Source organism: Malania oleifera, chromosome 11 (genome assembly GCF_029873635.1).
Source record: "Malania oleifera isolate guangnan ecotype guangnan chromosome 11, ASM2987363v1, whole genome shotgun sequence".
In the NCBI taxonomy this organism is placed as follows: Eukaryota; Viridiplantae; Streptophyta; class Magnoliopsida; order Santalales; family Ximeniaceae; genus Malania; species Malania oleifera.
In genome coordinates this window covers 72,707,256-72,724,817 of record NC_080427.1, presented here as the reverse complement: position 1 = coordinate 72,724,817, position 17,562 = coordinate 72,707,256, and the positions used below count along the sequence as shown (strand labels likewise).

The 17,562-nt window shown below is 35.0% G+C and overlaps 1 protein-coding gene across 3 annotated transcripts in view; it reads right to left on the bottom strand.

The window, feature by feature from the left end:
• Positions 1–4,699: 4,699 nt before the first annotated feature.
• Positions 4,700–17,562, bottom strand: part of LOC131168306 (RNA polymerase II C-terminal domain phosphatase-like 2) — a 49,981-nt gene continuing 37,118 nt past the window's right edge. Inside the window, exons 11-16 of one of the 3 annotated variants that reach the window (XM_058127634.1) lie at positions 12,481–12,611; positions 12,342–12,395; positions 8,643–8,739; positions 6,218–6,375; positions 5,335–5,414; positions 4,700–5,174 (exon numbers count right to left, since the gene is read on the bottom strand). In XM_058127634.1, coding sequence (XP_057983617.1) covers positions 5,102–5,174; positions 5,335–5,414; positions 6,218–6,375; positions 8,643–8,739; positions 12,342–12,395; positions 12,481–12,611 — 593 coding nt within the window. In that variant the 3' untranslated portion in view covers positions 4,700–5,101. Of the gene's footprint in view, positions 5,175–5,334; positions 5,415–6,217; positions 6,376–8,642; positions 8,740–12,341; positions 12,396–12,480; positions 12,612–17,562 lie in introns of those variants that run through there. The other 2 variants (XM_058127636.1, XM_058127635.1) reach the window with 2 other exon arrangements.

Genomic DNA, 17,562 nt, shown 5'->3' with positions numbered 1-17,562 from the left:
TATCTCATTATCTATGGAATTGGTGAATGCTTAGAAAATACCTTAGGTTGAATTATACTGATTGTGGATCTTAAAATAGAGATAAATTAACCTAGGAAGTTCAAAATTTCCAATTCACCTCTCCCCCCCCCCCCCCCCTTTCTTGGGAATACACCATTCACATCAATAATGAGAAAATTATCTCACCTCGAGTGATCATTTTAAGTTATGTGAGATCAGAGAGAAATTTAGCAGATCCTCTAACAAAAGGACTAACTTTAAAGCTAGTAGAAGAAATAGCGAGAAGGATGGGTCTAAAGCCCTTAACATAAACTACTAATGGTAGCAACCCAACCTATGTGATTGGAGATCCCATAAATTAGTTCAATGGGTAATAACAAGTCGTTAAGTAGTTTTTGAGTACTACCTTTTTTTCTTTTTCTTTCTTTTAAAAAATTTGCTCATCCGTCTGGTGTTGGAATAATGCAACTACAATGATTGTAAGGATGAGTTTATCTGTTAATGAATTCTTAGCCTTTCATTAAGTGGTGTGTTTAGCTCTAGTCACACACTTAATGGATTCACCTATGTGAATGTGGATGTAGGGCTGCTTCCTATGAAAGTTTAGTAGGCTAAAACTTTCTAAAGCATTCATGAAAATCCATGTATGGTGCATAGTCTATTTGTACCAACTTGTAAGAGCCTTGAATTTAAAAATGTTTTGTGAGTTATATGTTTATAAAGTTACACTAAAAGGTATTGGTTCAATATTATAAAATTCAAAAAAGTTCTTGTAGCTTATAACACAAATTCTTTAAGTGCAATTCAAACGCAAAGGTATTGTCACCCTTTGCATGACTTTCATGATTACCCAACCTTGTTTTACATTTTTTTTTTTTTTCATAATTTGAAACATGTGGGGGATTGTTGGATATGTTTCAAATTCTAATAGTTTTTGTTTTTCCATTTTATGGATTAATGACAACAATTTTTTTCTTGGTGTTATTTTTCCTCTATTTTTATTTTTTTTAATTTCCTTCAACAGATATTAACGGTGGTATTTGAATAGCCAAATACCATTAATCTACTCAATAACCAACTAGAAGTTACTCCACTATGTAGTCTATATAAAGGCCACCTCAAACCCTTTCCAAAACACAACCAAAGAAACATATTTTTTCTCTTTCTTACATACTTATTCTCTTTATCATCCAACAATAGTCTATAGTAGATATCTTTTTTCTTTCCCCCTTATATCATCTTATCCTTATTTTTTTTCCTTCCACTACATTGGATAACAATACTATAATTCCTAAAGCTTTGGGGTTTGTGAGTGCACACAAACTTGGACCTAACTGAGCAATCCTGAAGACCATACACGTGACTATTTGCACTAAGAGATTTTTTATATAAGCACAGCTCCGCGTTTCTATCGTAATTGTTTCACTATTTTAATTATTTACTTTTTTATTACATCATTAATTTCTTACACTACTTACTAGGCATAGGCAGCCTGTATCCACAGCGAGAGCTTCTGCCCGAGGCAAATGGGGAGTATTCAATTTTTTTTTGTATCACCTATTGAATGCAGAATGGCAACCATGGACGTTGCCAGTTCTTGCTCCTTCATCGAAGCTCCAAACACCTAGACTGATGACATGTTGAATTGCTTAAGTATGGATAAAAATAAATTAGATTATTAATGGCCCATTTATATTATAATCTCTTGCTCAATTAGACATGAACTGACCCATCATTTTTATTTTAAATGAAAAAATTCTCAAATTTTCTTTTACAAATATTTAATATTCTTAAATGACATTCATTTCATTAAGCTGTGAAATAGGTGCCTATTCCACAACTCAAAAATTTCTTCTTACTTTTTGGTTTTGGAAAAAATAAGTAGGGTTAGTGAAGAGAGAAAACCAGAAGTTATGGATATTCTAATGAATAAATTTTTAATGTTTAGTTAATAACAAAGAGATGAAGAAATATTGAGGTTAAGAAGCTGATCATATGACATGCATAAGCCCTACCAATTGGAAAATGATGTTTGGCACATACTGCATAGATTGACAAAAGTTTTATATCAAGACCCAGTAAAAAACATGCGTTATATTCCAATTTCCATTTTTCTTTCCTGCATTTTCATGGGAGCCAAGCAAAGAATAGATGAATTGGAAACACAAATGAACCAAAAGAATAAGAAAACTAGCAACTCACATCAAATATATGGGACTTCATTGTATATGATTTCTTTATGGTACAATAGAATAGGAGGAGAGGTTGGGTCCTCACTAAACAAACAGCAGAAGCATCTATTAGATGTAAATTACATAGATTCGTGGGGAAGAGTCTCCTGCATTCAAAGAGGTGTCTTGCTTAGTCTGAGTTTGTCCAAAAGATCTGCACAAGTGCTGCCGTCATGGGGAACTTGAATAGAGAAACTAAAAGAAAATTATTTCCTGCACGAATCAATCAAAAAACAAAAACTAAACTTATTGAGGGGCAACTTTCAAATCACTATATATGCACAAGAAAATGCATCCAACAAAGATGATCGTCTCTTGAAGGTGTAATAAGATGAATCACCTTACTTTACTATTTTTGATTGTATGATTCACTTTTCTACATCATGCTTGCTTCCCAGTTATGTTTACTTTGTTTTCTAACACTTGTCAATGTGCTGGTGTGGTGAATTCATGGTACTCTAGCATTGCAAAACCTTTACCCAATGTGAAGTGTCTTGAAATAGATGGTATTGGAGGTAGTTTATTGCTTTGTGATTTAGTTGTCTACTAATTTGTTAGTTTCAAGGTTTCATTAATTTGGTTTTGATGACAACAAACTACTTTGGATTAATGACTTTGTTTTTAAGTTGTAGTTCAATAGGTTTTAAGCCATTAGAGCTTGAAGATCAAGAGTTCGATTTTTTTAAATCTTTTTTTTATATTATTTATCTCACTCGAGTGTAATCTTGTGTGCTTGAACTGCACATTTTTCATTAGCTTTTGGCACAAGAAAACCTAGTTTTAAACATCAAATTAGTGGAAAAAGTGTTTAGGTTTCAAAAAATCAATTTAGTTTTATACATGGAAGGACTTGCATATAATTTTTATTGACTTACAAAAAGCATATAATAAGATAGTTAAGGAAGTTCTATAATGGATTTTAGAAGGTGAAAAAAAAATGGAAGAAGAAGAAGAAGAAGAAGAAGAAAGATGGCATCTATAGTAGGAGTAATGTCATTAAGGATGTATACGGTCAAGTAATGACTAGTGTTCGAATTATGGGTAAACAAGCTAAAAATTTTCCAATAATAATAAGATGTGCATCAAGCATCTCTTTTAGCCCTTATCTTTATACTCTAGTGATAGATGAAGTAATTAAGAATGTCTAAAATGAGGCTCTCTAGTATATGCAGATAATACATCTTGATTGATGAAACTATGAATAAAATAGAATCTAAATTAGAATTATAGAGAGGCATAAAAATCTTGAGATTTTTAAGATAAGCAAAAATAAGATAAAATATATGAAGTGTAAGTTGAAAGAATGTTTTTATAAAATAGTAAACTTTATATTAATAGTCAAAAAATCAATAGTATTAATAAATTTTGATACCTTGACTCTCCTATGCAAATAAAAAGACAAATTAAAAATATAATACATAGATTTAAAGTAAGTTGGATAAAACAGAAAAATGTTTCAAGACTATTGTCTAATAGTGGAGTACCTCTAAAATTAAAAATGAAGTTATAAAAAGAGATTTGCTAAGATGAGAATGTTAAACATGACGAATGGTACAACATTAAAAGATAAATTAAGGATTGGACATGTCCACTATAAATTACGCACAACTCTTGTAGAAAATAAGATAAAGGAGCGGCTTAAATGATTTATGCATATGTAACATAGATTAAATAATGAATCAACGAGAACTAACTATTTTGAGGAATGATAAAAGAAATAAAGGTACATCTAAAATAACTTGAGATAAAATAGTGAACATCGAATCTAATAGTCCTGAAAGAGTGATGAAAACAGATTTACATAATAAAAACCCACCATAAGGTTTGGTTGGCTGTTTGTTTGGTTTATATATAAATTTTTGAATCAACCTAAACTTCAGATCACGTTACTAATTATATATTGTTATTTTTTACAATGTAATATATTTTTCATATTACATTTTATCAATATCTGCACAAATCTTAAACCAAAACTTGGAATCTGCACTCCCAAAACACAAACGTAAAAAATTATAATTTTTAATAGTTATACAACATCAACTAAAAACCAGTCAAATTTTGTAAAAAAAAAAAATCATTAGCTCATTAACTGTGAATATTACAAACAAATTAATTATTTACTTTTTGGTATGCTTTCATAATTTGAGTTGCTGCAAATTAGGTGTGAAGCATGATTTGAGTACTAAATTTTACTTTTATTAAGAATTCCAAGCCCCTGCACTTGAAGGAATGAAATTAAGACCTTGGATTTGAATTTGTATGAATTCATATAAAATATAGTATATAATTCAATTTATATAAAATATAATACAAAATTATACTAACTTTATTATTCTCAATATTTATGACTCAGTTAATTATGTAATATTTGTGTTAACTGTAAGTGCATTGGTGCAAATACCAAATATTTTTCCATAGTCTATAACTAGTAACTCAGAATTTAAAGGAATAAAAAGTAGAGACTGAAGTAGGGGAATCCTCTTTTTTATATGCATGGACACGCAAGGAAACTGAACGCTGGTGATTTGGGCGAAGCTAAACATTATAATATCAACTATAAGGGTACATGAGAAGCCGAAGGCTGCAGAATACAAAAAAGGCCTCCCTATATCGAATCAGCAATAAAGACGGGCAAAAATTTTTTTAAAAAGGAATTGCCCGTCTTCATGAACGAACGCCATTAAAGAAGAGATTTCATCGCCTCAAATGGAATATTGGGGCTTTGACCAGGTGAATTGGAGCCCAATTCATACAAAATATGCAGACAGCTGTAGATTCGTGGGAGGAGCTCCGCCGCTCAAAATCCGTCAGCCTCAGCTTCGATCAACCCTACTCGAACTATCAAGAATTACCATTTTTTCTGTTCGTTGTCAGGATGAAAGACTCTGCGAACCATGCAATAGTTCTTCCTTTGATCGTTTGCTGGGAATAGATTGTACTGATCTGAAAATATACAGGAATTACTCTGTTCAGCAACCAAGTAGCGAAAATATACTTCACTTCACATGTCTTCTGCTGGTGGGTAGTTAAATAGGGAAGCATATGAAATCATACCCAGTCATTCTCCAAAAATGGTCCTTTTTTTTTTTTCTCTCCAAATTACCTGGGAGAATTGGCACGTTTTTGCACTTGATTTGCTATATTGGACGAAGTACTTCCAAATGCGACTTCAGCTCCCTGAGCCTGCCAATCATTTGTCAATAGAAAGAAAACTAAATCAATGCTATTAGACACAACTAAATACGAGCTGCATAGAGAAATCTTATTTTCCATTTTTCAAAAAAAGAAAATGAATATTTAAATGGCAGAAACATCAACACCAAATTTGGAGGCTAAGGTATAGAGAAACAAATAAACAATTCACAGATCTCAAGTGTCAGAACAATGATATTTTGGTCCAAGCAAAATATAAAAGCAGCCCAACAAGCAAAAAAGTATTGCTTTCCTTTTTTTTTTTTTATTTGGGTCGCGGAATGTATAAGCCAGGTGATAGGAGGGTGATTCGCAGGCATCGAACATCAGAATTAAATAAAACAGCAGTTGTCCTTCAGTTATTGAGAAAGAAAGAGGGGGGAAAATGGAAGGGAATGCACTTGGAAACACATTGCAAGAAGAGGAGGCTATAAAAGCTCTATTAGGCAATAAAATAGATCCCGAAAAAAAAAAAAAAAATGACTTCATGGGAGTACTTGGATAATGGGTAGAAACTAGGGACTGAACACCAAGCTCTTACCTTCAAAAACAGGAATTTTGAGCATGGGAAAGGCAGCAGTAAAGAACATGAAGCCAGCTCACTCCCCTTTCACTGTTTTTGCTCTCACATCTTGGTGCAATGCAAAATCCAAAAAAGAGGTGGTTTCTCTCAGGATAACCACAAACCCTCATCTGGAAATATCTTGCCCACATACCCTTTATCCAAGCATCACCTATGTTTTTCAAGCAAAGAAATCAAATCATCCATGGGCAGCAGCATCAAAAATTCCCACCTCAGTAGTACTCTCTTTTGGCAAATCATCTTCTTCTTGTAATTCTGATGCATGGCTGACAACATCCCAAACAAAACCATTTTCATTTCTGATTGAGAGCTTATCAAAATCTCTATCCACGACTCCAGAACGAGGGCCAACATATTCTGTATATTTATCTGAATACCATGCATTAAACAACGCATTCAGCACCTTATTAACTGAACTGCTTCACAGAAGCAGCTAAGAATCACAAAATGTAATCAGCCAGTATGGTAACCAAGGAATGAAGACTTAGATCATACTTAAAAGCATGCTAAAACTCAAGAAAATTCACAACTACTACATGTATGATTCCAATATCATCCAAAAACCCCAAAAGACCGAAGCAATAGAATTCAAGTGCAACAGAATATAACACTTTCAATTATGCAAATAAAGTCGATGATTGTGATGTATTGAAGATACAATGGTCAAGAAGAAACAAAGGCCAGTGGGCAACATATTTATGGACATAAGAAGACATTATAGTTTCCCAGAGCATGCTTCTAACACGTTAAACTTGTATATGCCTACACATTTGTCATTTGCCATTATTTGTACCCACACAAATTGACTTCAGCTTATTGGATCAACAGAAAAATTAAAAATTTTGCTACTTGCTAGTACTCCATTCCATCACAAATTCACTTCAGTTTAGTGGAACAAAAAAAATTTGGAACATCAATAACTTGAGCATGCAAAATGTAAAAGAAAATTGGAACTCTGGGAAGTTCGCTTATCTGTTTTCATTGTTGGGATGAAAAATTTTTCTTCATCATTTGAGGAACACTGCATGCACTTTGCACCTATTTTCAGCGACTGAAAACCCCTTTTAGGGCTCAATTTATGTATATGAAGTCGAACATTGTTAACAAATCAATTATCTCAAATTTTATAATTTGTGATTTATTTAAGGATAGTCCGCTATATACTTGCAGATTCTTTCACATCAAAAGAATCAAGGACGAAGCTAGGAGGGGGTCCGGGTGGACCCCCCCCCCCCTCCTTTTTTCTCAAATTTTGGGGAAAAAAATATAGGTGTATACTATAAGTCTTGGTTTCTTACAATTTAAAGATATTTTGGTTTATATGTAAATATAATTTTTTTCAAAAATCATCCAACTTTGTTGCTTTAGGTTTTAGCGCCTTTTCCAATAGCCTTATCTAGCTTACCTATCTAAAAGATTTCTATAATTTGGTGTCCATTTTTCATTTTCCTGTAATACACCTATACAAATATAGCTCACTAGTAAAATTAAAGCAAGAGAGGGAAATGTGTCAGGTATTTCAAAACCAATTCATAACAAATCTGCAGAGAGTTACCATTCTCAAGAAGAAGGTGAAAGAGCTGTGGTTGCACACATTACTCTTTTCTGGTCAACACAGAACTTTTGTTTAAACAATCAAACAGCAAATTAATGTTGATGGAATATTTTGAGGCAATTTTAGGTCACAACAGTAAATGGTAGTGCTAGAAACAAAAGGTAATATTTATTATAGGAGAAAAATACACTTACACTCCCTATCTATACCATCTACTACAAATGCCCCCTTGAACTTCTAAAGTGACACTTACACCCCCTTTACTATCTTGACTGTAAAAAGCTCCTTCCATTAACAAAAAATAAAATCGAACAGTTGCAATACATATGGCACATGAATGATTAATAATTTTTTTAGAAAGACAAAGGAATATCATTATTAATAATTTTTGCTGAATGAGCACAGCAAAAATGCCCATATTTGGTGGGGGGGGGGGGGAGACAAGAAATTACTTTGGGGTTGGATGACAGGAAAAAAAAACAAAAAACAAAAGAAATAACATATTTTAAAAAAATAAAAATTAATTGAATCATAATAAAAAAAATGGATCGAATTTTGAGGAATTAAATAATTAATTCTATAAATAAAAATACACCATATGTGAATTACATGGGTAGTATACTATACATTAATGAAATAGCATATACTATATATTGCAATTTTTTCCCTATTTACATAACATTATGTTATGAAATTACATTGTACTATCCCCAAAACTTAATTAAAGAAATAATTTAAACTTAATATTTATTCATAAAATTTAATGCATTTTATGCATAGCAGACATGAATGATATATGAAATTTCACAACAATTATGGCAGTCCTGAGGTTGTTTGAATCTTATTGTCGAGAAGTTTCTACTAAGTTAGAGTGAAATTAAAATAAAAGAGTGCAAAATTATTTTTATTAATTTAGTTAACGGATGTTAACTTTGTTACGCCCTTTGATAGTCTAGGGGGTGAAGTCGTGATGGATGGTATAGTTTAAGGGGTGTAACTGTATTTTCCCCTAAAATATATTTACCCAAAAACTATAAACGAGGAAAAGTGTCTCAGAAAACTGAACAAGGAACAGTCTTACCAGCTAAGCTGTGAAGGGCATTCTCAGCAGCTTGTTGTTGAGCATCTTTCCTCGTCTTACCCATCCCAACACCTATCCTCTCACCAGTGAACAAAACCTAAACCAATGAAATAATTGGAGGACAAAATCAATGGGATGCAATTATTAGCCCTTTTGTCAACCAAAAAGAAGAGAAGGCCCAAAACAAAAACAAAACAAAACAAAACAAAAACTAAACCAGCTAATTTCAAAGTAGGTGATACATTACTAAATCCAACACACCAAGAAGCAATCATCATGATGCTTTGTAGCATTCAAGCAACCCAAAAAAAAAAAAAAAGATAGTTTTCTTTCATGTGGAATTGCAATCAATAATGAGATATTCTACCAATTTAAAAAAAAAAAAAAAAAGGATAAGAATTTGTAGATTAGTTTTTCATGCATGGCCAGATATGCCCAACGCGATTGCAAAGGATCTATTGACATACAACATGATACGTTCAGTAAGTGGCTTAAGTAGTGGCAGTACAGCAAATATGTAGTGCATCGACACTGCATTTTATGTTACATAGTACATAAAATGCGAGCACACTCTGGGCTTTGGGGAAAAACAACAATAACAGTTTTAAAGATTCTAAACATTTCTTAGATTATTATTATTATTATTAATTAAAAAAATGTACTAGATAGAGAAAAAAGAAGTTACAACCTAAGTCGGGACAGTAAGTCCACCAAAAATATGCAAACAAACCAACCAACCAAATTAAAAAAGAAAGAAAGCAAAAATAAAAACAACAAATGAAAAATTAAACCAAATTAACCAAGAAAACCCTCTTCGTTCCCTTCCTGTCATAATTCACTGAACACTTCAATTTAACTAATTCCCTTTAAGCCTTCGCTTTATTTTTTTCCACCATCAAATGCAATTTGTTTCCTCCAGGATCACACAACTTTAATTCCACTTTATCCATTAATTCTTGAGCTTCTAAATCCTTCCCAGAAATCTCCTCCATGGTGTACACAGAATTCCATCTTTACACAGTTGTGTATTAACTAAACCATCTCCCTCAAAAATAGAAACCCCCTCCAATCCTTCCAACGAGGATGGATGTGCATACAATAAATCCATTTGAGAGGTTTCCCCTCACACCAGCTTCTATACCCTTTGTGATATATCCCTTTTTCCAACATTCATCTCTAAAGAATTATTAAAAATTATTTCCTCTGCACAGGATTGATCTCCCACTAAGATCAAATTCCCAAGATTATAAATTCACAACTAGGTTTCACCTTCACTTGTTCTTCAAGGCTCCTTGGACAGAATTCCCGCTGGACTAACAGAAGAAATCTAGCTTCCTTTTATCCAACTATGAAACAGATGATAGATCATGGGCCTGATGTGAACTTTGGCCCTACCAGGCAGAGACGAAAATTGGGTCTACTTCAGAGAATCCTATTTAAAATTAGGTTGAGTACCTTGACACTGCTCAGGTAAATGGGCCTGAGATGGAGGCTCTCAACTATATTAACTCCTTGGACCTCATTGCCTAGCTGAGCTGAAATTGAGCCCAATCCAGGTCTCTAACCCTGAAGAAATCAAATTACCCAACAATAGGCCCAAATCTAAGACAATAGAGATGGACGCAGGCCCATACCACTTAACCTTCAACACCAGGTAGCCTCCTGCAAAACCCTAGCACCTCTGTACAGTCAGTAAACTAGCCTCTTCTTGCTTTCGAACTGACATATCAGTTCCAAATAAATTTTGTTGCAAATTCGCACTACACATATATAAAGCTTCTCTTTCCCTTGCGACATAACTTCCTTCTAAGATTGAAGAGCTCACCGCTCTGCTCCAGCATCCAGTCTCTTCACAGCCTTCTTCCTTAACAGCATCCACCACCACTCTCTCAAAACTTGGCCAGCCTTCATAACAAACACGACCTGGGGATAAAATGGAAAACATTTTACCAATCCACCCGAACCTTAATTCCAAAAACTTACCTTTCCTCGTCAATCTAATTACCCTCCAATAAACTACCTTCTCATACCTTATTTTACAATAGAATCCCCCACCGGGCCAAACATTGAAGACAACCCATCGAGGAACCACCACACCAGCCACCAAACAAAACCTAACCCAATAATTGTGAAGCGGGTTCCTTTTAAACAACAAAACAAACCCACCCTCCCCTACTCTCTTTAAACACAGATTGAAAGATTTCCCCCTGATCTGGGCAGACCTACAAGAACCTCCTCCTGTCATGGTGAACAGGAGCCATGGTCGAACACACCAAACAAAACCCAAGGTTATGAGAAATGAGGGGAAAGAGAGAGAGAGGGAGAGGGAGAGGGAGAGGGAGAGGGAGAGGGAGAGGGAGAGCATGTTCAACCCTACCAAATTATACAGCATTTCCTATATAAGAGAGAATCAAAGATAACAAAAACATTTCCATATGCTCCCTCATTCTTTGACAAAACTGATAATTACGTATTTAATCCCACTACATATTTAAATTCAGTCCTCAGGCTTCAATAAAGAGTTAAAGCCCCCCAAACTTTAACAATTCACATCCATTTGGGTTTTCAGTGCGAGATCAAATCCATTGAATTAAGTCATTTGGTATGGATACCTCAGTGATTTGAACCCTATGCCCAACCCAATCATCTTCATCCCACCTTTGTGGAGGTGATCCAAGATCATTCTAGAGTTGCAGGAAAACTTTAGGACTAATTCCTCCCTTGAACACCTCTAAGACAAAAAATGCCCTTAGTCCACTTGGGGGCAAACAGACGTACTAGAATGTAGTATCATTTACATTTATTCATATATTTATATATTTAAATAAGTACATATATACTATATAATAATTAGAAATAATATTAAGCAAAAAAACATGACTAAGTAAAAATAAAACAAAATAATTAATATCTTTAATATTGTATTTGTTTGCACTTTTATTATTATAATCACATTTTTTAATTGTTATTTGATCCAACAAAAATATCCATTAGTTCAGTTATGCTTTTACTATGTTTTAGTTTTGGGAAATACTAACCTACCAGGTTGCCACATTTCCAATTTTCTAATACTCGAGAGGGACCCCTTACATGGCAGGGTACATTATACCATTATGAGTTCCCATACTCGCTCACCACTCCTTATTATCTCCCTCCCTTCTAATCTCAACGAGGTTACCTCCCTCCTTTCTCCCTCCTACAATTTCTACTTTTCTATGATTCTCATTCTCTCCTTTATATTGAGAGGCATCCCTTACGTGATACGGTACATCACACCTTTGGGGACGTTGAGGAGGAGCGGGGTGTTGTATGAGTTCCCACATTGTCTCTCTCACAACTTCTTATTACCCTTCACCTTTTAAAAAAAGGTGTTTATTTTCTATAAACAGATAAGATATATCATATGCATAGATGTCTTTTCGAGTAAAGAAATTAAAATTCATTCCTCCACAAAAAAACAAACACAATTTATCAACATTGATTAACTACCCACATGCTAAGTAATGCAACTCTAAATCTTCGACATTGCCACAAAGAATGACTACAATGTTTTAATGGAAGAATCAATGGACGATTATAATACAACCACCCAAAAATAAAACACGACCACCATCACCATCAATTGGGAACACATAAATAAAAATACCAAGAAATATCCAGAAAACGGTGAGGAGAGGCTAGCAAATGGTTTTCACTGACCTCAACAGAGAACTGTAAATCCTTGCTGGTGCTTACGACAGACTTGAACTCAACCTGCATGATATGGTATGATGTTCACTCCAACAAGAAATAACACAGGCAACCTGTAATTGAGCTTGTAACAAATTTTTTTCCATACCTTTGAGCCACATCTCCTCCCAATTTCTTGCAGCACTTCGATTGATAAAGCCGAAGACAGCAGGTTCAGTTTTCCAGCTTCAGTTTGGAGTTCTCTGCTATTAGAAGATGCTTGAGTCAATGAACCAGCCTCTGCAAGCCAAAAAAATATATAGAAAAGGCATTGGCCATCAAACAGGACATGTTACTCAGAAAACTATCAAATATTTTGTCACCATGTTACTCAGAAAACTATCAAATATTACGTCACTTAACCAGCCAATCAATATTAAATGTTCACAAGATATTAGATATTCCATTGTTAAATCAACTTCATGAATAGAAAGATTAAGCTCACCAATTTTTATCAGAATTTTGGGACGTAAATATCACTCAATTCAATGGTTAACATTAATTTTAAGGTACTTGATGATAATCACTTAGATCTTGATTGCAAGTATCATAAAATAGGGAGAAATTAGTCACCCAAAATCTCCAAGAACAAGTTAGTTTGTTATATAGGCATGCCTAAGAGAATGATCGGGAGGGGAGCCTTGGCACAACAGTGCAGTTGTCACCGAGAGATCTGAAGGTCACAGGTTCGAGGCATGGAAACTGCCTCTTGCAAAATTGCAAGTTAAGGCTGCGCACTATAGACCTATCATGGTCCACCCCTTCCCTAGACCTTGCATAAGCGTGAGCTTTGTACACCAGGTGCCCTGCACTAAGAGAATGACCAATTCGAAACACAAACTGTGATACCTTCTCATAATGACTAATTGACAAGAAAAGGTAGATTATATCATACTTAGAGCGGACATTCCTAATGGGGAAACAGTTTCCCTCAAAGCTCAGCCGAAAAAAAAATTTAATCTCTGCATGCCCACTGCCCATGGGTTGAGCATCTTCAATAAATAGAGAGAAATCAACTCCATTTTCTACAGAATTATCAAGGTCTTGTACACTTGTGGAACACAGTTTTGTTTTCCAAATAATTGTTACCTTGTTTTCCAATTTTAGAGTAAACATCAAAATAAAACTGGAAAACTAGAGAACAAGGTGGCATTTTTGTAATTATTTCGTAAAGTGGAAATGGAAAATAGAACTACTCTCCACAACTCAACAGGCCCTAAACTACGTTTCATCAATGTTGCTTGCTGACAGCAATTTTTAGAAAGCTTCTAAGTTCTAAAATAACTAATAACAATTGTCTCAACATGACTGCAATATTTACATACAATCATTTATAGGTGCTGTTGGTTTTTTTTATTTGAAAAAAAAATAAAGGAAAAGATATAAAAACAAGAATATAAATGTCAGACGAGAAGATGTACATCAATAATCAAAATAAATAAAAAATAAAAAAGATCTGCGCCCCCCCTCCCCTCAACCCCCAAAATTTCTCCGTAATTCCATGAAAGTAATACATCCCAAAAGCTAAAGCCCAAGAAGAAGCACAAGAAAACAACTCTACCGGATAACCAGCAGGAAGGTGTAACTCGATCATTAAATATTCTAGCATTTCCTTCCACCCATGAAAAAGTAAACCAAGAGCACTGCAATGGCACTCTCCCTTTCTTACTCTTGCCAAATCCCTAGAACTTCTCCAATTAGAAAAAAAAAAAAAAGGGAAAAGAAAAGAAAAGATATCCACAACATGAGGTGACCAACATTGCACACTTTCACAGGCACAGGATTACACCAAAGCGGTCAGGTCACCTAAAGAAACGGCGTTCACCTGTCTCATTATAATCCAACCATGTTGCAATGGAATTGACTACCACTTTCTCAGGTACATCTTGACGACGGATTTTGTGAAAGCTCTGGCAAAGCGCCTGAAGCATGACACTATGCATATGAGGACTAACACTTGTTTTTGATTCTAGAAAGAACCCCCAGTCTATTCCATAACAAGTAGGAAGCTGTAAATCACAAAATATTCTGGCATTCTTTTCCATCCACAGAATCCAAAGATAACGAACCATTAGCATTGAAATAGCAATTTCCTTTCCTTTTACAATTGCAAAAGCCCAGAACTTCATCATTATTAATATATTTAAAGAGGGGGGTGTCATCCACACCATGAGGAGACACCCACATCGCACATGGTTACTGGCATAGAAGTACAACACAAAACAGCCTAAAGAAACAAGCACTCATTTGTCTCATTAGAATTTAAGCACATCACAATGGAATTGACTATAACACTCACTCAGTGCAACTTGACATTACATAGAGGCTAATGGCCACAGCATCTGCAAATTCATTTTCTGCATTGGCAAACTTGCTGAAAACATATAGATTCAAATGTTTTGATCCCAGAATCCTACAAAGTAATGCTTTTAAATGATTTTAGTAAATTTTAACCAATTTAAATATATCATATACTACAAGTATTGAACATCATCTTGGGTGCTTTAGTTGCCATTGCTGAGAAGAAGCATGCATTTGATACAGGTTTTGCCATCTTTTGTACTTTTTTAGTCATCAATAAAATTTTTGTTATTCAAAAAATAAAATATAGAATGTTCAAATGTTTAACAAGAATAAAATTAACGATCAATAGAACATATATTAGTTATTAAATTATGAAGATCATCGATTAGAACGTAGCGTTTAAGGGGAGCTAGGAAAAGGAGTCTTATTAAGGAAGTGTTGTCTAAGTACTCCCCGGACATTTTTCTTATTCAGAAAATAAACTAGAGATGATTGATCAAGTGATCATTAGGATTATTTGGGATGGTCGGTGTAGGGAGTGGGGCTTCTTACCATCTCGTGGTGCTTCAAGGGGCATTCTTATCATGTGGAACTCTCAGTCTATTTATAAAGTGGATAGTTGAGTGGGTTTCTTTTCCCTCTCAAATCTTGTCGAAGTGGAAAGGAGGGGTCAGTGGTGGTGGGTTTCTTCAATGTATGGTCAGTCCATCTAGGCCTACCCTCAAAAGCACATTTTGGGATGAGCTTTATTTCGTCTTTGGGTTTTGTTTCCCTAGTGGGTTGTAGGCAAAGATTTTAACATGGTGAGATTTCTAGGGGAGAAGAATGGGGGGGAGAGGGAGTTACTGCTAATATGCAGCATTTGGACTTATTGATCAGGGAGTGGCCTCAGAGATCTGCTTTTAAGCAATGATACCTATACTTGGTCTACGGTGGTGGTGGTGTTTTTTTTTTTTGTTTTGGGTGGGGGTGGGGGCAAGTGCCTAGAAGATTGGATAGGTTCCTATTTGTAGTGACTAGGAGGACAATTTCTCTAATCTATCCCAAACTATTCTTCTAAGACCTACTTCTGATCACTTCCCCGTTCTGCTAAAATCTAGTAGGGTAGCTTGGGGTCCCCCACTCCTCTAAGGTTTGAGAATGTGAGGTTGGATCATGCTTCATTTAATCCATTAGTGCGAAGCGCTTGGGTTGAGAATCTAGGGAGGGGTTGGAAAGGTTTTAGGTTTATGAGGAAGTTGAAAAATCTTAAGGAAAAGCTAAAATCTTGGAACAAGGTGTTTGGTGATGTTACATTTAGAAATACAAAATTCTACGTGAGTTGGAATCCTTGGATAAAAAGGAAGAGGAAACAAATCTCTCGAAGAATGAGGGGGGTAGAATTATGAGATATCTGTCAGCCTTTATTAGAGGTTGATCTTTAGGAGATTTACAGCTAACAAATCAGTTGATTTGTTAGCTATTTTTGGTTCCACAATTCTAGGGGATTTGGGTAGCATGTTACCCGATTATATAGATAGTTTTTCCTATTTTACTGCTTTCCATTTTAAATAGGATATTCAATTTTCAGTAGGCTGTAAATATCCCTAGTAATTAGATGAGATTATCATCTATTTAAATGGAATGTAATCTTCTTCATAAGTTGGAGGAATGTCAGTTTTCTTTTCCACATTTCAACATGGTATCAGAGCATCCTTTGAACCCTAATCTTCCCAAATGACCAAATATGGTATGGCCACCAGGAGATGTGACTACACATCTTCAGTCTCAGACGTCACCACCAATCAAGAAGCCATGGTCTCGGGCAACAGCAACAGTTCAGATAGCAGCCTCATGCCCATTACAAGACACAAACTTAATGGGAATAACTATCTCCAATGGTCCCATTCCGTGATGATGTTTATATGCAGAAAGGGAACAGATGATTCTCTCTTAGGAATTGCAGCCCAACCAAGCAAGGATGATGCGAAGTTCAAAACATGGAAATCGGAAAATAACATGGTCATGTCATGGCTCATTAATTCCATGACAAATGACACTGGAGAAAATTTTCTTCTCTATGGAACAGCAAAGGAGATTTGGGAAGCTACCAAGGAAACACATTCTAACAATGAGAATACATCTGAATTATTCAAGGTGGAAAGTGTTCTCCATGACTTACGCCAAGAAGATTTGATAGCATCCCAATACTTCAACACCCTCAACCGCTACTGGCAACAGCTAGACTTATTTGAGGAGCACAATTGGAGCTTTCCCGAAGATGGAATCAGGTATAAACAAATTGTTGAAAAGAAAAGAATATACAAATTTATAATTGGATTAAATAAAAATGTTGAAGAAGTACGAGGAAGAATCCTAGGATCCAAACCACTACCAAACATCCGAGAAGCGTTTTTAAAAGTTCGTCGAGAGGAGAGTCAAAAGAAGATATTGATGGGCCCTTAAGATTCTGCAACAAACCTGGAGAGTTCAGCCCTTGTGGTCCGAGGAAATCCATACAATAGCAGTGACAGTAGACTGAAGAAAGGGAGGTCGTGGTTGTGACCATTGTTGACATCCTGGTCACACCAAACCTGCTAAAAAATCCAAGGTAAACTCGCAGATTGGAAACCTTCTCGCTTTGCCAACAACAGAGAAGGACGGAGAAATTTTTTCTCAAGACGTTGACTACGATCACACCACGACCTCTCTATCTTTTAGCAAAGAGGTAATTTTGGCACCGGTTCTTTGGCAAACAAAGGTAATTTTTTAAGTGCTCTCAATGTTAAAAAGAAGAAGCTAGGTCCATGGATTATAGACTCAGGAACACCGGTACATATGACCAAAGAGAGAAAAAAATCTTCTACTTAATAGTCCCTTTTATGAAAATTTAACAGTCAGGATAGCA